This window comes from Salmo salar, chromosome ssa02 (genome assembly GCF_905237065.1).
Source record: "Salmo salar chromosome ssa02, Ssal_v3.1, whole genome shotgun sequence".
Lineage (NCBI taxonomy): Eukaryota > Metazoa > Chordata > Actinopteri > Salmoniformes > Salmonidae > Salmo > Salmo salar.
Window position 1 is genome coordinate 3,089,635 of NC_059443.1, and position 16,985 is coordinate 3,106,619.

At 43.5% G+C, this 16,985-nt stretch overlaps 2 protein-coding genes across 2 annotated transcripts; both read right to left on the bottom strand.

Moving 5' to 3' along the window:
* Nucleotides 1-846: 846 nt before the first annotated feature.
* On the bottom strand, nucleotides 847-2,215 carry LOC123733272 (protein asteroid homolog 1-like). The gene is made up of 4 exons (XM_045712735.1): nucleotides 2,156-2,215; nucleotides 1,635-1,833; nucleotides 1,350-1,524; nucleotides 847-1,215 (listed from the first exon to the last, which is right to left on the bottom strand). Exons 1-4 carry the CDS (start codon nucleotides 2,213-2,215, stop codon nucleotides 1,020-1,022), a joined length of 630 nt encoding a protein of 209 aa, XP_045568691.1. The 3' UTR covers nucleotides 847-1,019.
* A 127-nt stretch (nucleotides 2,216-2,342) lies between these two features.
* On the bottom strand, nucleotides 2,343-16,096 carry LOC123733281 (protein asteroid homolog 1-like). Its single transcript, XM_045712743.1, has 2 exons — nucleotides 15,349-16,096; nucleotides 2,343-2,683 (listed from the first exon to the last, which is right to left on the bottom strand). Exons 1-2 carry the CDS (start codon nucleotides 16,094-16,096, stop codon nucleotides 2,343-2,345), a joined length of 1,089 nt encoding a protein of 362 aa, XP_045568699.1.
* Nucleotides 16,097-16,985: the final 889 nt, after the last annotated feature.

Here is a 16,985-nt window from a genome sequence, read left to right on the forward strand (position 1 = left end):
TGGTGGTGATGGTAGTGCTGTGGGTTACTGTGGTGGTGGTGGTGGTGGAGGTGGGGGTGGTAGTTTTGTGGGTTACTGTGGTTAGTGCTGTGGGTTACTGTGGTGGTGGTGGTGGTGAGGTGGTGGTGGTGGTGTGGGCTACCGTGGTGGTGTGGGCTACCATAGTGGTGGTGGTGTGGGCTACTGTGGTGGTGTGGGCTACCATAGTGGTGGTGGTGTGGGCTACTGTGGTGTGGGCTACCATGGTGGTGGTGGTGGTGTGAGCTAACATGGTGGTGGTTTAAAACATACATTTATAAAACATGAAGGTTTCTTATTCCACTCAGTTCTAATCCTACTCCAATCTCACCTATTACTCCCATTACATTCTAAACATAAAACATTTTAAACACTCCAACACTATTAGATTATCAACCTCCTCCTCTAAGCCTAACAAACATAGTCTATATGCATCACACCTTACAGCAAACAACAATATAACATTCTTAACCATTTTACTGGACTACTTTAATCCCCTTTAATATTTCACAATGTATATTTCACAATGTTTTCAACCTTTAACATTTAACATATTTACCCTTGAATTTTCATTTCCAATAAACCTCAGTCACAATTAATTTATTCTACTTTTTCTTATTTTCTTTAATCAATGTCAAATCTCTTATCTCGTATGCTCCGTGTGAGTGCAAGTGGGTCCTTCCTACCTATGCCCTCTGTCACTAAACTGTCACAGAAAACATATATATAACTCAACAGTTGTTTAGTGGTCCCTATATAGTGGTCCCTATATAGTGGTCCCTATATAGTGGTACCTATATCTATAACTCAGCAGATGTATAGTGGTCCCTATATAGTGGTCCCTATATAGTGGTCCCTATATAGTGGTCCCTATATAGTGGTCCCTATATCTATAACTCAACAGAGCTTTGATGAATCTTTCCTTCCTCTTGTGGCGGGACATTGGGAATTCATTACAACCTACTCCATCATCATCATCATCATCATCATCATCAAAATCTTCATCCTCCAGCGCCAGAATCTGCAGAGGGGCCGTCAGGTTGTCCAGTGGTCTCAGTTTCCTGGGAGTTGAGTATGGCTTCCAGCATGGCTCTGTACAGCTGCCCAGAGGAAGGGTCTTCCATCAGGAGAGAATCTGGGGTCACCACCCCTCTCAGTTCGTCCACAAGCTGGTGCACCAGAGTGCCCCTGTACAGCCTAGACTCCAACAGGGAAACAACAGAGGGTTGAATTAGCTGTGTTGCTGCTGGGCTAGAATAAAATGTAAAGGAATACCACTGGTCTACTGTAGAGGTTAGCGGTTAGGGTTGATTTAGGAAGTGACACCTTACCAGGCACACTGAGGCTCAGGTAGAGGGAAGCACAGCAGTTGGTTCAGGTCAAGGCCATCCCTCATGCAGCGCTGCCATTGGCTGTAGGCGTGGGCCACACCCAGGTCTAGACTCCTAGCACCTCTCTGAATCAGCCCTCTCAGCCTCTCCAACACTGGTCCCTCCTCTATAAACCCTGATACACAAAAAGGAGAGGAGTCATTGGCTGCACTTCACGCACTTTATTTATACATTCTAAGTTGTGTGTGCCTGTATGTGTGTTTCCGTTCATATTCTGGTCCATACCTCTCTGGCTCTTCCTCTGTCTGCAGAGCTCTCCATACACCAGTCCTAGTAGCAGGGCCTGCAGGAAAGGATGGTCTGGTTGGGGATGGGCGTGCCTCAGCCAGTAGCAGGTAACAGCCACAGGAAGTTCCAGATGATGTGGGACACCATTCAGTGGACTGGGACACACCAAGGGTTTCCAAAAACACCTCAAGCCGCACTGCATGTGGAGCCTAAGAAACAGAACAAGAGAATGAGAATTAATTTTTAGAATCAACAGCAGCATGTTTATATTAAACTGTATACTATATCACATGTTTACATACCTGATATACTGTATACTATATCACATGTATACATACCTGATATACTGTATACTATATCACATGTATACATACCTGATATACTCTATACTATACCACATGTATACATACCTGATATACTGTAAACTATATCACATGTATACATACCTTTTATACTGTATACTATACCACATGTATACATACCTGATATACTGTATACTATATCACATGTCTACATACCTGATCCAGCTTGTTTAGCTGGAGCTGTTTTGCAGCACTGGGCAGGATGGCTTTAACCATGCTGCTGGTCAGGTTAATGCCTTCCCTGTCATACTCCTCCACTTCCCTCCTCTCACCCAGCAGCAGCCCGTAGAGTACCTGCCGTATGGGCCGAGAGGTGTTGTTCCCACTGGCTAAGCTGGGATCTTCAACTTGGACTCCCTGTATCACTGGCCTCAGCTGCAGAATGTATATTATGCAGGACGGAAGTGTCCCCTTCATCAACGGCAGCAGGGTCCAGTCTGGAAGGACACTCAGATGGTCTGGGGAGATGGCCGGGATCAGGAGCCTTGTCTTTAATGAAGAACTGCTCCAGGCAACCGGGTTGAAGCTGGTATGTCTCTATGCTCAGAGAGAGGGCCTGGAGGGCAGCATCCATGTTGTGTTGGTTGTTCCTAGAAACGATGAGTCTGGGCACATTGTCCAAGGCCTCCTGCTGCTCCTGGAAACTGGCCAGCCATTTCAGCAACTTGTTGAAAAAGACAACCCCTTCCCAAGCACAAACATATACAGTTTACATCAGACGTTTACATACACCTCAGCCAAATACATTTAAACTCACTTTTTCGCAATTCCTGACATTTAATCCAAATAAAAATTCCCTGTCTTAGGTCAGTTAGGATCACCACTTTATTTTAAGAATGTGAAATGTCAGAATAATAGTAGAGAGAATTATTTATTTCAGCTTTTATTTCTTTCATCACATTCCCAGTGGGTCAGAAGTTTACATACTCTCAATTAGTATTTGGTAGAATTGTCTGTAAATTCTTTAACTTGGGTCAAACGTTTCGGGTAGCCTTCCACAAGCTTCCCACAATAAGTTGGGTGAATTTTGGCCCATTCCTCCTGACAGAGCTGGTGTAACTGAATCAGGTTTGGAGGACTCCTTGCTCGCACACGCTTTTCAGTTCTGCCCACAAATTTTCTATAGGATTGAGGTCAGGGCTTTGTGATGGCCACTCCAATACCTTGACCTTGTTGTCCTTAAGCCATTTTGACACAACTTTGGAAGTATGCTTGGGGTTATTGTCAATTTGGAATACCCATTTGCGATCAAGCTTTAACTTCCTGACTGATGTCTTGAGATTTTGCTTCAATATAGCCACAATTTCCTTCCTCATGATGCCATCTATTTTGTGAAGTGCACCAGTCCCTCCTGCAGCAAATCACCCCCACAACATGATGCTGCCACCCCCATGCTTCACGGTTGGGATGGTGTTCTACGGCTTGCAAGCCTCCCCCTTTTTCCTCCAAACATAACGATGGTCATTATGGCCAAACAGTTATATTTTTGTTTCATCAGACCAGAGGACATTTCACCAAAAAGTACAATCTTTGTCCCCATGTGCAGTTACAAGCTGTAGTCTGTTTCTTTTAAGGCGGTTTTGGAGCAGTGCCTTCTTCCTTGCTGAGCAGTCTTTCAGGTTATGTCGATATAGGACTCATTTTACAGATACTTTTGTACCTGTTTCCTCCAACATCCTCACAAGGTCCTTTGCCATTGTTCTGGGATTGATTTGCACCTTTCGCACCAAAGTACATTCATCTCTAGGAGACAGAACACATCTCCTTCCTGAGCAGTATGACAGCTGCATGGTCCCATGGTGTTTATACTTACATTTTACATTTTTAGTCATTTAGCAGACACTCTTATCCAGAGCAACTTACAGTAGAGTGCATACATTTTATTACCTTTTTTAAATACTGGACAACCGTGGGAATCGAACACACAACCCTGGTGTTGCAAGCGCCATGCTCTACTAACTGAGCTACAGGGGACCTACTTGTGTGCTATTGTTTGTACAGATGAACGTGGTACCTTCAGGCGTTTGGAAATTGCTCCCAAGGATGAACCAGACTTGTGAAGTCTACCATTTTTTTTCGGAGGTTTTGGCTGATTTCTTTTGATTTTCCCATGATGTCAAGCAAAGAGGCACTGCTTTGAAGGTAGGCCTTGAAATATATCCACAGGTACACCTCCAATTGACTCAAATTATGTCAATTAGCCTATCAGAAGCTTCTAAAGCCATGACATCATTTTCTGTAATTTTGTTTAAAGGCACAGTCAACTTAGTGTTTGTAAACTTCTGACCCACTGGAATTGTGATAGAGTGAATTATAAGGCTGTCTGTAAACCATAGTTGGAAAAATGACTTGTGTCATGCACAAAGTAGATGTCCTAACCTACTTGCCAAAACTATAGTTTGTTAACAAGAAATTTGTGGAGTAGTTGAAAAACTCATTTTTCAACCACTCCACAAATATCTTGTTCTGAGAAATTTCCAAATTTCCAAACGACTTCAACTGTTTACACTTCATTATTACATTTTAAGTATACAGAAGTTTGTCAGTGATAAATATACTTTAGTTGATTTAAATGTATCTAATTTGGAACAACTTCCAATATATACATTTAATGTCTACTTTATTATATAGTGTTTTATTTAAGTATATTAAATGTATTTTAAATGATCTAAATTGGGACACTTAATTAGTACTTGCGCAAATGATTAATATATTAAATAAAGAGCAAAACAAATATTCTTTGAATACACTTTAGGTCTGTTCTATGTACAGTATGTTATATGAATCTGTAGTATTTAAGTATACTTCAGTATACCTATAATATCTGAATAAATATTTTTTTCTGATTGGGTTGCTTCGGAGAGTAGTCTTCCCACCTGATGGGAAAGCCCTGTTACGCAAGTTGACATAGTCGTTTCCTGCGATGCCGGTGAAGAAGTTGTCTGTTGATGTTGAAGTGACTGCAGAAGCTTGTTGTACCGCTTGCAGGGTATGTAATTTTGAGAACTCCCGCGTTGCACAGACGCTTCATCCCACTAAAAATGGGAGATGGGCAGATATCCTGCCTGGATGTCAAAAATATAAAAGTCACTGTCATTGGACAGGACCGGACAGTTCCACCTTTGAGCCAAGGAGGCTATTTCTTGGTCTGCTTCAAAAATACACTGTGCGAATGGCACCTTCAGGCTGGAGAGGACCTGTTTGAAGACTTGTTTGACAAGGGTTGGTATTATTCTGTCCCCCTGAAGCCCCCTTGGACAAGTTGTTGATCATTGATTGAGCTCGTTCTCTGAGAGTTTTAAACTTTTTGTCGGTGTGGTTGGAGCCTCCATCAATAATCACATAAGGTTCAATGCCACAATCTCTCAGATCCTTAAAGAACTTGCAGACCTGGTCCTCAAAATCATCATAATCCCCTCCATGCTGCTGACCCACACTTGAGTTAAAATAAAGAAAGTGGAAGATATTACTACCATCTATTATCACGTTGCTGTTTCTGAAGTGATCATCTGTTAAAAATGTTCCACTATGATCTATGAAGCTGGTCAAACCCTGGATACCCATGATGTTCTCTGTGTGGGATGTGATGTCTTCACAAGTGAAGAGTTTCAGTCACAGGACTACTTACTGCATAATTAACAATGGATGACTTTCCATTTCCTGAAGTTTCCCTTTCCATACGTCATATCTCTTAACTGATGACATACTGCACAACATTTGAATAAACTGGTTGGGTTGGTTGACAAAGGCCTGTATTTAGTGGCCACCCTGACTATTTGTTTGTTTTTTACACTGCTGCTACTCGCTGTGTAATATCTATGCATAGTCACTTTACCCCTACCTACGTATAAAAATTACCTGGACTAACCTGCACCCCCGGACATTGATTCGCTACCGGTACCTCCTGTATATAGCCTCGTTATTGTTATGCAATTTTGTTGTGTTACTTTATGATTTATTTTTTTACTGTAGTTAATTTAGTAAATATTTTCTCAACTCTATTTCTTGAAATGTTGTCATGACGTTGGCCTGTGGGTAAGGTTTATGACCCCCCCCCCATAAATACCTTTCTCCCTTCCCCTCTCTGACCCTACTGAAGGACTTGAATAGCCTGTGTTAAATATAGAGAGTCTGGGAACATCAAACAAATGGGGAAAAGGAACCATATTTTGGTAATAAAACCAGTTGGAAATATGCTTGGGAACGTAATGAGTATGTATGTAAGGGTCGGTTGTCATCTGAGACATTATGACTGATGACAGGACGACATAAACTGTACCTGAGAAAGTATACACCCTCTAGTTATCAGAGTAACATGGAATTGTTATGCAATTGAAATGTTTGATATTGAAATTGTTTGTTAGGAGATTAAATGTAATTTTAGCTTCCAAATGAGAGATTTGGGTTTTCATAAGGAAAGTGCCCTGCTCGATCAGTGGCCAACCCTGTGAAGAGACAGGGGTTATAAACGATGAAACACCTCCCTCCCCCCTCTCCACTATATAATCCTTTGACGAAAAGATAACCAGGTGGTTCCAGTATGGGAGGTCTGCAGCCTCTACGTTAGAAGGACACACTTGTCAAGAACAGAACTAAGCCAACCTCGGCGTGAGCTTTGGTGGCGAATGGTATGAACTTTGAGCTCATTCACTACAGAAGTGCTACTTCCTAGCCGTTGAGTTAGCAGCGGCCGCTGCTTACGTGGGCTAGGAAAGGACGGACGACGGATCCAGTCTAACAACCAGACGAAGATACCACCACGTATCCAATCGACCACCATTGACATTCTTCCGAAAACAGGGAGATCTGTTGGCCAACCCGGCCAGCATCTACGACCAATCTACCGAAGCGCAGCTCAGAGTAAATATTTATTGCATTTTCCTTTTCCAAATGGGCGGTAATTTAGAATGCATAAGATAATGTATTTACGATAGCATAGCTGCTGTTTCTCTGTTCCTAAATCTTCCCGCTCTTTCATTCAAGCCCAACCCCCTTTCCTTTGTGTAACCAGCCGTCATATCTGTTCCGTCTACCGGGACGTTTTCTGTATGACATCATTGTATTCTGTGTATTTGTAATTCTGTGTGATTAGTTAGGTATTTAGTAAATAAATAATTAAACCCAATTTTACAGTGCCTTCTCCACTTGTTAGCAGAGTATACTCTGCTTCCTAAGAATTTAACATTGTTCAATGATCCGAAAAGCGTCTGAACAGACATTATTGGAGCCCCCGTGCGAGGAATCTAAAATAGGATGAAGTTTTTATTTTGTTTCAGCATATATAAAATTGAAACGCAGATTACATAATATACCAAGTTGATTATATACATTATGGGAATTGTAGACTGGAATTATTGGTGCGTGTGTGTTCCGGAGAATCGCCTCCGTGTTGTGCTCTGACGTAGTCAGTGGGTAGCATAAACTATACATGTATGTATGATGGCTGATAAAGCTATCTGAGAAATAGCGCGTTTGGCCAAACGCTAAGTATTTCTGCCTCTCGCGTTTCAGACGCGTGTTGGCTATGTCATTATTAATTTCTCGAGCGAGGACAAAGAGCCAGCCGATTGAAATTTAGGAGAGATTAGCTTGACCAGCGATAAGTATCTCTCTGTCTCTCGCGTTTCGATGCGAGTAGACCACGGTGCAGTTCGTTGTTTCCCGCGAGTTCCGGTTAAAACATCGTCAAATATCGCCGAAAAGGGTTTGAACATAATACGTTATAAGTAAAACCTTTCCCTTGCCAAGGGAATCCTATGTTGAGCATTTTTCAGGCATAAAGTAGCATTAGCTTGCTCGAGATGCTAAGCTAACAAAAGGTAAAACAGCCATTTTGTTTGTGCCACATGGTAATTAATCCGACTTGAGTTGGATTTCAGCGTGTGCCAGCAGGGACCTTTGAAGAGTCACCAGTACTTTGCTTCAAGTAGATTTAGTCAGGTGACACTCAAGTCGTTACTCGTGATATCCAGACGGATATCGATGTCTTATTCAATTGAACTAATAAGTGAAATTGCCAGATTTACATTCTCAAGTTTAAATAATATCCAAATTGATGAGTTTTCTAAATGAGACATTGTAATCTTTTTTTCCACATTAACCTAGATGAATAAACCTCTCAGGTTAATTAAAGTTTAAATCCCATATAGCCTATACAGGTTTGATTTATCATTAAAATTGATCAATCAGTAAAATTTGGTTTTTGCAAAACCCATTCAGTAATCCAGTACTGACAGAAGTCCGCCCCAGCGGAATCCCATGTGGCTTCGGCCCAAGGAAGAAGTGTACCATAGTGGGAGTGTTCCCAACATTTAATCTACTGTTTACACTTATGATATCCAATCAATGGAGATTGTATGGATTATCATCTCATTCAATTTAATAAGTTAAATTGTTGAACATACCTTAATGTTCTTGCAATCAAATGAGACACTTTTAAACTTCCCATATTAACCTGGATGAAGCAACCTCAGGTTAATTCAAGTTTAATACCCAGATAGCCTACCCAGGTAGGATTAATCATTGGCATTGATTAATTAATTCAATTTGCTTTTGCAAATTCATTCACGTCCAACTTCCACATTACTGGTACAGTACTGATGGTTCGTCAACATCTATAAATAGATTAAACTTGTCTTTGCAGCTTCCAATGAATTCCAAACCCAAACATTGAAAAAAATAGGAACATTTTTCCTCTAAATTTTTCTAATAATGAGCAAGCTACCAAAGGAGGTGGTCACCACTCCTCCGCTAATTAGTGAACCTCCACCCATAAAAGGATTGATCTCTGACCTCAGCAGTGATACCAACCCCAATTATGCCATTAGAAAAACAACAGCCGAAATTGCGAACGCTCTCCAAAATCAACCATCAAATACAGGCTTTGTGACTGTTCTCTCCACTTTAGCACTTATGTATCGCCATCAAAGGTTGGCATCGGTCCAATACCACAGTGCACAGCTGAAGCACGTGCAAGACATGGCTAACATGAGGGCACAGGTGGAGAGAACTGAGCAACTATTGACAAAAGCAGGAAATTAAAACATTCTGCTAGTCGAGGAACTGCGTTTGAAATCGGAACAATTAAAAGTAATTGCAAATACTTATGACGATGAACGAGCACAAACTCTCCAACAAAATCGTCATCTGCAGGAACAACTCGATTTAGCCAAAACTAAATACGAGGTAGTCCACGCCAAACTAGATAAATCTGTTGAGTTATCTACAAACAGGAGCACGCAATTCCATAACATGCAGGCAGTTTTGTTGAACGTTACTCAAGGTAACAATGTTCTACTCCAAATTCTGCAGACCAAAGACGATCAGTTGATGAACACAATGACAAAGTTGGATGACAAATCCGCAGAACTTATTGAAGTCGCTGACCAAATGAATGATGAGAGAACTCAGGTGATGAGGATGGAAATATTGATTTCTAAGCAAGCAAAGGAAATCTCATCACTGAATCTCTCGCTCCGGTACTCGAGACCTCTATCTGCAAACCATGACAGATAAGTTTGAGACCGAAAGGAGCAGGTGTGACACTCACGTGTCCAAAATTGGTACTCTAAGCGCTCAAGTGGACTCTGCAATGCAGCAGAAGACCACCCTTAGGTACCATCTGGAGGAAGTCCAGAATGGTCACGCTCTACAGCATGACTACCCATCCAAGCAACCGGAGTCCGGTACTCAAAGGAGTGAAGACGATAGGTTTCAGACATTGCCTCCATCATGTGTCCCTCAGTCTTCTCCCCTCTTGGCCATTCGCCACTGAGTAATATGGTGCCTCTTGGCCAACAAAGCCAAAGCTTGGCTTCTCCTCTTGGCCTGTCGGCCCCAATTTCTCCACAGGATGAAGCCAACCCTCTCCGCCCGCTTGGCGCGGAATACCTTGACAAACTCGTCAAGAATTTCCCCCACCTTTGACCCCGTTCCAGGTCAGCCAAACGATACTGAGACGTTCCTAGCTGACATAGAGGACGCGTTGGGTGGCTACCCGAATGCTACGGGTTCTGACAGGGTTTACCTGTTGAAGCGAACGTCGAATAGACACGTGACGAGGTTCATTCGCCTACAACAGCAACACGTGCTAAATGACTACGCTAAACTTGCCACAGCTTTGAAATTAGAATTCAGTGGTTCTGCGACTCGCAAACACGATAGCTCACTGGCTAACACGGTCAAACAAGCTCGAAACGAACACCCACAAGCTTTCTATCATAGGCTTCGTTCAGCTTACTTTGGCCTACTCACGGAAACAGGAATGGAAGAGCTGTTACCATTCAAACAAATGTTTCTGTCGAACATGTATACCACCTTCATTACCTACTTGGGCCCTGCAGCCCACGTTGGCTTGCCTATCTTACAACTCAGAGAGCTTGCAAGCACAGCTTTTGAGGCATCAAAGTTCACAACGCTAAGAGCCCTGACCACTCAGTTTTGAAGTTTAACCAGGAGCACTCACTCCAGTTAGAGGGTGCATTATCAGGTATTGGAGCCGTCGAGAGATGACGCACAACAACAGTTTCTACCTCGAAACCATGATTCCAATAACCGCCGCAGTCTAAATAACTGTAAAGTACGTCGCCTTCAAAACGACTACCGCTACAATCGACCTGTTCGCTACGTTCCTGCACCCAACCCACACAAAGTGTCAGAGCACAAGGGTAACAAAGGGTTGAAGAACAATCAAAACATAGACCAATGTTCTCCAGAAGTCCCACTCACGGGAAGAACTTAGCGAGAACAATTTGAGAAAAGGGTAAAAGATAAGTCACAAGGACTAGACGGGGGAATTACCGGACACCAGGTCCGCAGGAATTAACACCCATAGCAAGGACGTTAAAGTTCAAATTTCTCCCGCTCTCATTCAAGACCCTATCCAGGGCCCGCCTGATCAAGAAACAAGCCCCGGGGCTCTGTCTATAGACTCTGATACAAAAAGTTGCGAAGAAAAAGGTCAAACGCTTCGTTAAAGCCAAGCCCACTCAAAATCGGAAAAGTCAATCTGCTTCCATCTGGAACAGACATGGCACATCACGTCGTTGCGAACGACCACTCCACTTTGTGGGGAATATGTCCACTAACCACGAATCTAAACGGCCATACCTGGAAACAGTCCTGGAGGACTGCTTAGCTTGTCATCGCGCTAATTGATTCGGGTGCGACAATATCACTCATCTCTCAAACATTGTTTGATGATCTCAAAAAGGGTTTTGAAGCCAACTAAACGTTGGTTAAAAGTGGAACGATGCGACACTACACTACGAGGGGTCACCCAGACTACCTCGCCTCTCACATTGAGAGTCATGCTGAAACTACACTTCCAGGACGTATCGCTCGTTCACCCTGTGTATGTTACCAGCCTCGAAACTGTAACCCTGCTACTTGGAGCAGACTTCATGGATCGGTTACTCCCATTGATGGATTGGAAAACCAACCAGGTATGGTCACAGGCCACAGTGCCTTCTCCACTGACCACACTGTCTTCCCCTAACGCTAGCTGCAATGCAGTCATTCACGAGGGGTTTCTGTCAAAAGCACCCCTTGGGAAAAAGACGTTTAGAAACCTCTTGGTGCAGAATCCGATCCAAGGAGATATTACGATATCTCGACACATTCCATCAGCCAATCTGATTGACCATTCTTTTCATGATTTCGAGCCAGCTGTCTCTGTGAATGAGCAACTTCCCTCCTTCTTGCAGTCGTGCAATACGGTAGTTGAGATGAACTTCTCTTGCCCTTCGGACACTTCCGCAAGCAAAGCGGCCGTCTCAGCAAGAAAAACATTGATGTGCAGAGTACACTCTGCTTCCGATGATACACCTTCTGCTTTGTTGGGGACTGTCACCCCTTACAATGACACTAATGGCGTCAGTCCAGCAACTGACCCGATGACTCCCACTGGTGAAACACTTTGCGATATCACAGACCGATATCCTCGTCTCCAGTTTGCAGGTACTGAAGAGGTTGCCACACGCGGACGCCGGTGGTGACTGACAGACCTCGACAGCCACTGAAGGTGTTGAAGCACAAACACCAGGAGATTTGGTTGAAAGGTTACAGCCATTCTCATAATAACGCGGCCACTGACAACTCGTACATAGGGTCCGATCTTTTCGTTTGCGCCTCGGACACCAATATCACCCGCTGGTGGGGGGGTCCCGAGACACAAAGGGGGGGAATAGTAGCCCAGACCCATGATGAGCCTCATCGAGGCCGGTGGGGGGGTCGAGACTACGGACAACACCGTACGAGGCCGCCAGAGCATAAATCAAATCTAATTGTAAACTCCCCTATGAGAACAGTGAGGAGCAGACAGGCCCCTAGACTGGGATTATCTTAGAACACGTCTAAGATAGTACTGAGGTGTACCACACTGGTCGTAAAGGAAGTCCAATGGACTTGTCCACCTCCAAAACAAATGGCAACAATAATCATTCCTTGCCATGTGTAGGTTCAACTACAATACAACCAGTAATATGCTCCAATCATGTGTTCCGGTAGATAATATTTCAGAATAAATCGGTAGGACAACTGGACCCCTTGAATACCAGTACCAATACCACAGTCAGTCCAGCAACACTCAGTAAGAGGATTAGTAACCTCACAAGTTAAATTGCTATTGATAATAGCGACATAGGAGTCACTCAGAGTGCAACACGGGGAAGGGAATCTCCATTGCACTCTTCCAATGGTTAACACATGCCACTAATAAATAGAACCCTCCGTTCAGGAGAAAATTATTAGAAGTCATGAACCATGATCACACCACGTACGACTGGTCTAATACTTAGAGTACTTCCGTCGTGAGGTTAGCTCCTCCGTGGATAACATAGCTATGAAATTGACTTCATACCTACTGCCACTACAATAGTGGAAGACACAGTGACTTGTGAAAACTACTACAGACTCCCTTGACACCAATTCTGACTGACCTCCAGGCATTGACCTGAAAATTACCTGACTACGTCAGACTCATTCTGAACAAGTTGTAATCTGCCAGGATACTTGGTTTTCTTCCCTTGACATGCGCGATTGTGTAAGCATAAACGCACATGCACAACGGAACATCCAATTAGGATTTATGCTAGGATCACTTAAGGGTCCAAGCAAAATACCAGCCTTAGTAAAGTTGAACATTTACTTCTAGGCCTTTGACTCTACAGCACTCACCAGTTTTCTAACCAGAAGTCCATAGGTCATCCTGTAGACTGCCCAAAACTAGTGCCTTACAGCTGTAGACTTATCATATAGTTGTCAACTTAGGATAGTACCCTAAGCGCCACCCCGCAAATTAGGAAAGCCCTAAATATGTCATTAGACAATGCCATGATAGGGTCATTTTGCCAAGACCATGGACGTAGATAGAATACAGTCCAATTAGATGATTAAGGTGGCATAACTATATTTTGTTTTGTTTATGCTTTCATTCCTTTTGGTTCATTTTCTTCGGCACATAGAAAGTGATAGAGCCATAAACAACTCCCCCATACAACCATCAGTTAGTGCCACAACACCGCTCATTTGGGGGGAAATGTAATGATATATTTCACGAGTGTGTGTGCGTTGTTAACATCTGCCTAAGTTACTGCCCAGATATTCCAGTCTGGACGACCAGACGACGGGTCCGGAACGGCGATCCCAATCCGGACATCCGCTGCCGAGTCATGGAACGGACATCTTCATTTGCAGAGACCCTACCCAGGTCGACCACCAGAGGGGGGACTGCAATAGCAACCACCAACTGGACATCTACTGCCCAGCCTTGGAGAGGATTTCTTCATTTGCAGACACCCTACCCGGGTCGACCGCCAGATGGGGACCACAACGATGATCCACAACTAGGACAACCCACGTTCATTTTTATGTTGGGTTATAACATGCAGGTTAATCGCAAGATTGAACCCAACATGGGGGGACTGTCATGACGTTGGCCTGTGGGTAAGGTTTATGACCACCCCCATAAATACCTTTCTCTCTTCCCCTCTCTGAATCTACTGAAGGACCTGAATAGCCTGTGTTAAATATAGAGAGTCTGGGAACATCAAACAAATGGGGAAAGGTACCACATATTTTGTCAATAAAACCAGTTGGAAATATGCTTGGGAACGTAATGAGTATGTATGTCAGTTCGGTTGTCATCTGAGACATTATGACTGATGACAGGACGACATAAACTGTATCTGAGAAAGTATACACCCTCTAGTTATCAGAGTCACATGGAATTGTTATGCAATTGAAATGTTTGATATTGAAAATGTTTGTTAGGAGATTAAATGTAATTTTAGCTTCCGAATGAGAGATTTGGGTTTTCATAAGGAAAGTGCCCTGCTCGATCAGTAACCCAACCCTGTGAAGAGACAGGGGTTATAAACGATGAAACACCTCCCTCCCCCTCTCCACTATATAATCCTTTGACGAAAAGATAACCAGGTTGTTCCAGTACGGAGGTCTGCAGCCTCTACGTTAGAAGGACACACATGTCAACTAAGCCAACCTCGGCGTGAGCTTTGGTGGCGAATGGTATGAACTTTGAGCTTATTCACTACAGAAGTGATACTTCCTAGCCGTTGAGTTAGCAGCGGCCGCTGCTAACGTGGGCTAGGAAAGGACGGATGACGGATACAGTCTAACAGACGGACGAAGATACCACCACGTATCCAATTTACCACCAGAGACATTCTTCCGAGTACGGAAGGTCTGTTGGCCAACCCGGCCAGCATCTACGACCAATCTACCGAAGCGCAGCTCAGAGTAAATATTTATTGCATTTTCCTTTTCCAAATGGGCGGTAATTTAGAATGCATAAGATAATGTATTTACGATAGCATAGCTGCTGTTTCTGTGTTCCTAAATCTTCCCGCTCTTTCATTCAAGCCCAACCCCCTTTCCTTTGTGTAACTAGCTTTCATACAGGTTCCGTCCACCAGGACGTTTTCTGTATGACATCATTGTATTCTGTGTATTTGTAATTCTGTGTGATTAGTTAGGTATTTAGTAAATAAATAATTAAACCCAATTTTGTATTGCTGATTCAACTTGTTAGCCAGGGTTCGTGAAGATAGCCAAGAATTTACAACTTTCATTATGAGACTGAAAATAAGACAAGGGTTAACATTGACTGCTATCGATGTAAAATATTACTAAGTATTTTAAGAGTTTATTCGGAAGATAACGGCTCTATAAACGTTCTTCCGTGGTGCCTTGACTTTCTAGTTAATTACATTTACATGATTAGCTTAATCAGGTAATATTAATTACAGAGAAATCATTTTATAAATTAGCATGTCATATCACTTAATCCGGCATAGCCAAAGACACGACACAGGTAATTTGTTCAAACTTACTTGGATTTCGATTGGGTTCAATCGGCGAGTTGTCTTCCCACCTAATGGGAAAGCCCATCTTATCCAAGTTGACATAGTCGTTTCCTGCAATGGCAGCGAAGACTGGGAGAAGCTGTCTGTTGATGTTGAAGTGTCTGCAGAAGCTTGTTGTGGTGTACCGCTTGCAGGGGATGTAATTTTGAGTACTCCAGCGTTGCGTCGATGCGTTGTGCCACTTAAAATGGGAGATGGGCAGATATCCTGCCTGGATGTCAAAAATATAAAAGTCACTGTCATAGGACAGGACCGGACAGTTCCACCTTTGAGCCAAGGAGGCTATTTCTTGGTCTGCTTCAAAGATGCACTGTACGAATGGCACCTTCAGGCTGGAGAGGACTTGTTTGAAGACTTGTTTGATGAGGATTGGTAGTAAACCGCACCCCCAAAGCCCCTTGGACAAGTTGTTGGCTGTGTTGAGCGTTGATTGAACTCGGTGGAGGAGAGTTTCAAACTTTTTATCGGAAAAGTCAGAGCCTCCATCTATAATCACATAAGGTTCAATGCCACAATCTCTCAGAGCCTTAAAGAACTTGCAGACCTGGTCCTCAAAATCATCATAATCCCCTCCATGCTTCTGATCCAAACATGATTTAAAAAAAGAGAGGTAGAGATTAGTGCCATCTATGACCAGCTTGCTGTTTCTGAAGTGATAATCTGTTAAAATCTCTCCAGTATCATCTATAAAGCTGGTTAAACCCAAGACACCCATGATGTGCTCCTTCTGGGATGTGATGTCTTTCCAAGTGAATAGTTTTAGTCACAGGACTATTTATAGCGTCATAACAATGGACTAGTTTCCTTTTAGTTAAGTTTCCCTTTCCATTCGTCATATCTCCCTCATTGTAACGCCCTGGCCATAGAGAGGGTTTTTGTTCTTTATTTTGGTTAGGCCAGGGTGTTACATTGGGTGGGCGTTCTATGTTCTTTTTCTAGGTTTTTGTATTTCTTTGTTTTGGGCCGTGTGTGGCTCCCAATCAGGCACAGCTGAAGTTCGTTGTCGTTGATTGGGAGTCACACATCAGGAGCATGTGTTTCCTTTGGGTTTTGTGGGGATTGTTTTTGTTTAGTGTTTTGCACCTGACAGGACTGTTTGGCTGTCGGTTTCCTTGTTTTGTTTTTGTATAGTGTTCTTGCTTAATTAAATTCAAAGATGAACACTAACTCCGCTGCGTATTGGTCCACTTTCTCGGACGATGACTTCTCTGTTTCGTCTGACGAAGAAGACAGCCGTTACGGAATCCCCCCACCAACAACGGACCAAGCAGCGGAGGAAGGAGCAGCGCCAGGAGGAGCAAGGATCCTGGACCAGGGAGAGAAAGGACTGGACATGGGAGGACATCCTGGACGGGGAAGGGATCCTACACTTGGGAAGAGATCCTGGTCGGAAGGGATCGCCTCCCATGGGAACAGGTAGAGGCACTCAGAAGAGTGGAGGCAGCAGGAAAGAGGGACCAACGGTATGAAGGAACACGGCTGGCAAGGAAGCCCGAGAGGCAGCCCCAAATCTTTTGGGGGGCATACGGGAGGGTGGCAGAGTCAGGTTGGAGACCTGAGCCAGCTCCCCGTGCTTACAGGAGGCAGCGCAGTACTGGTCAGAC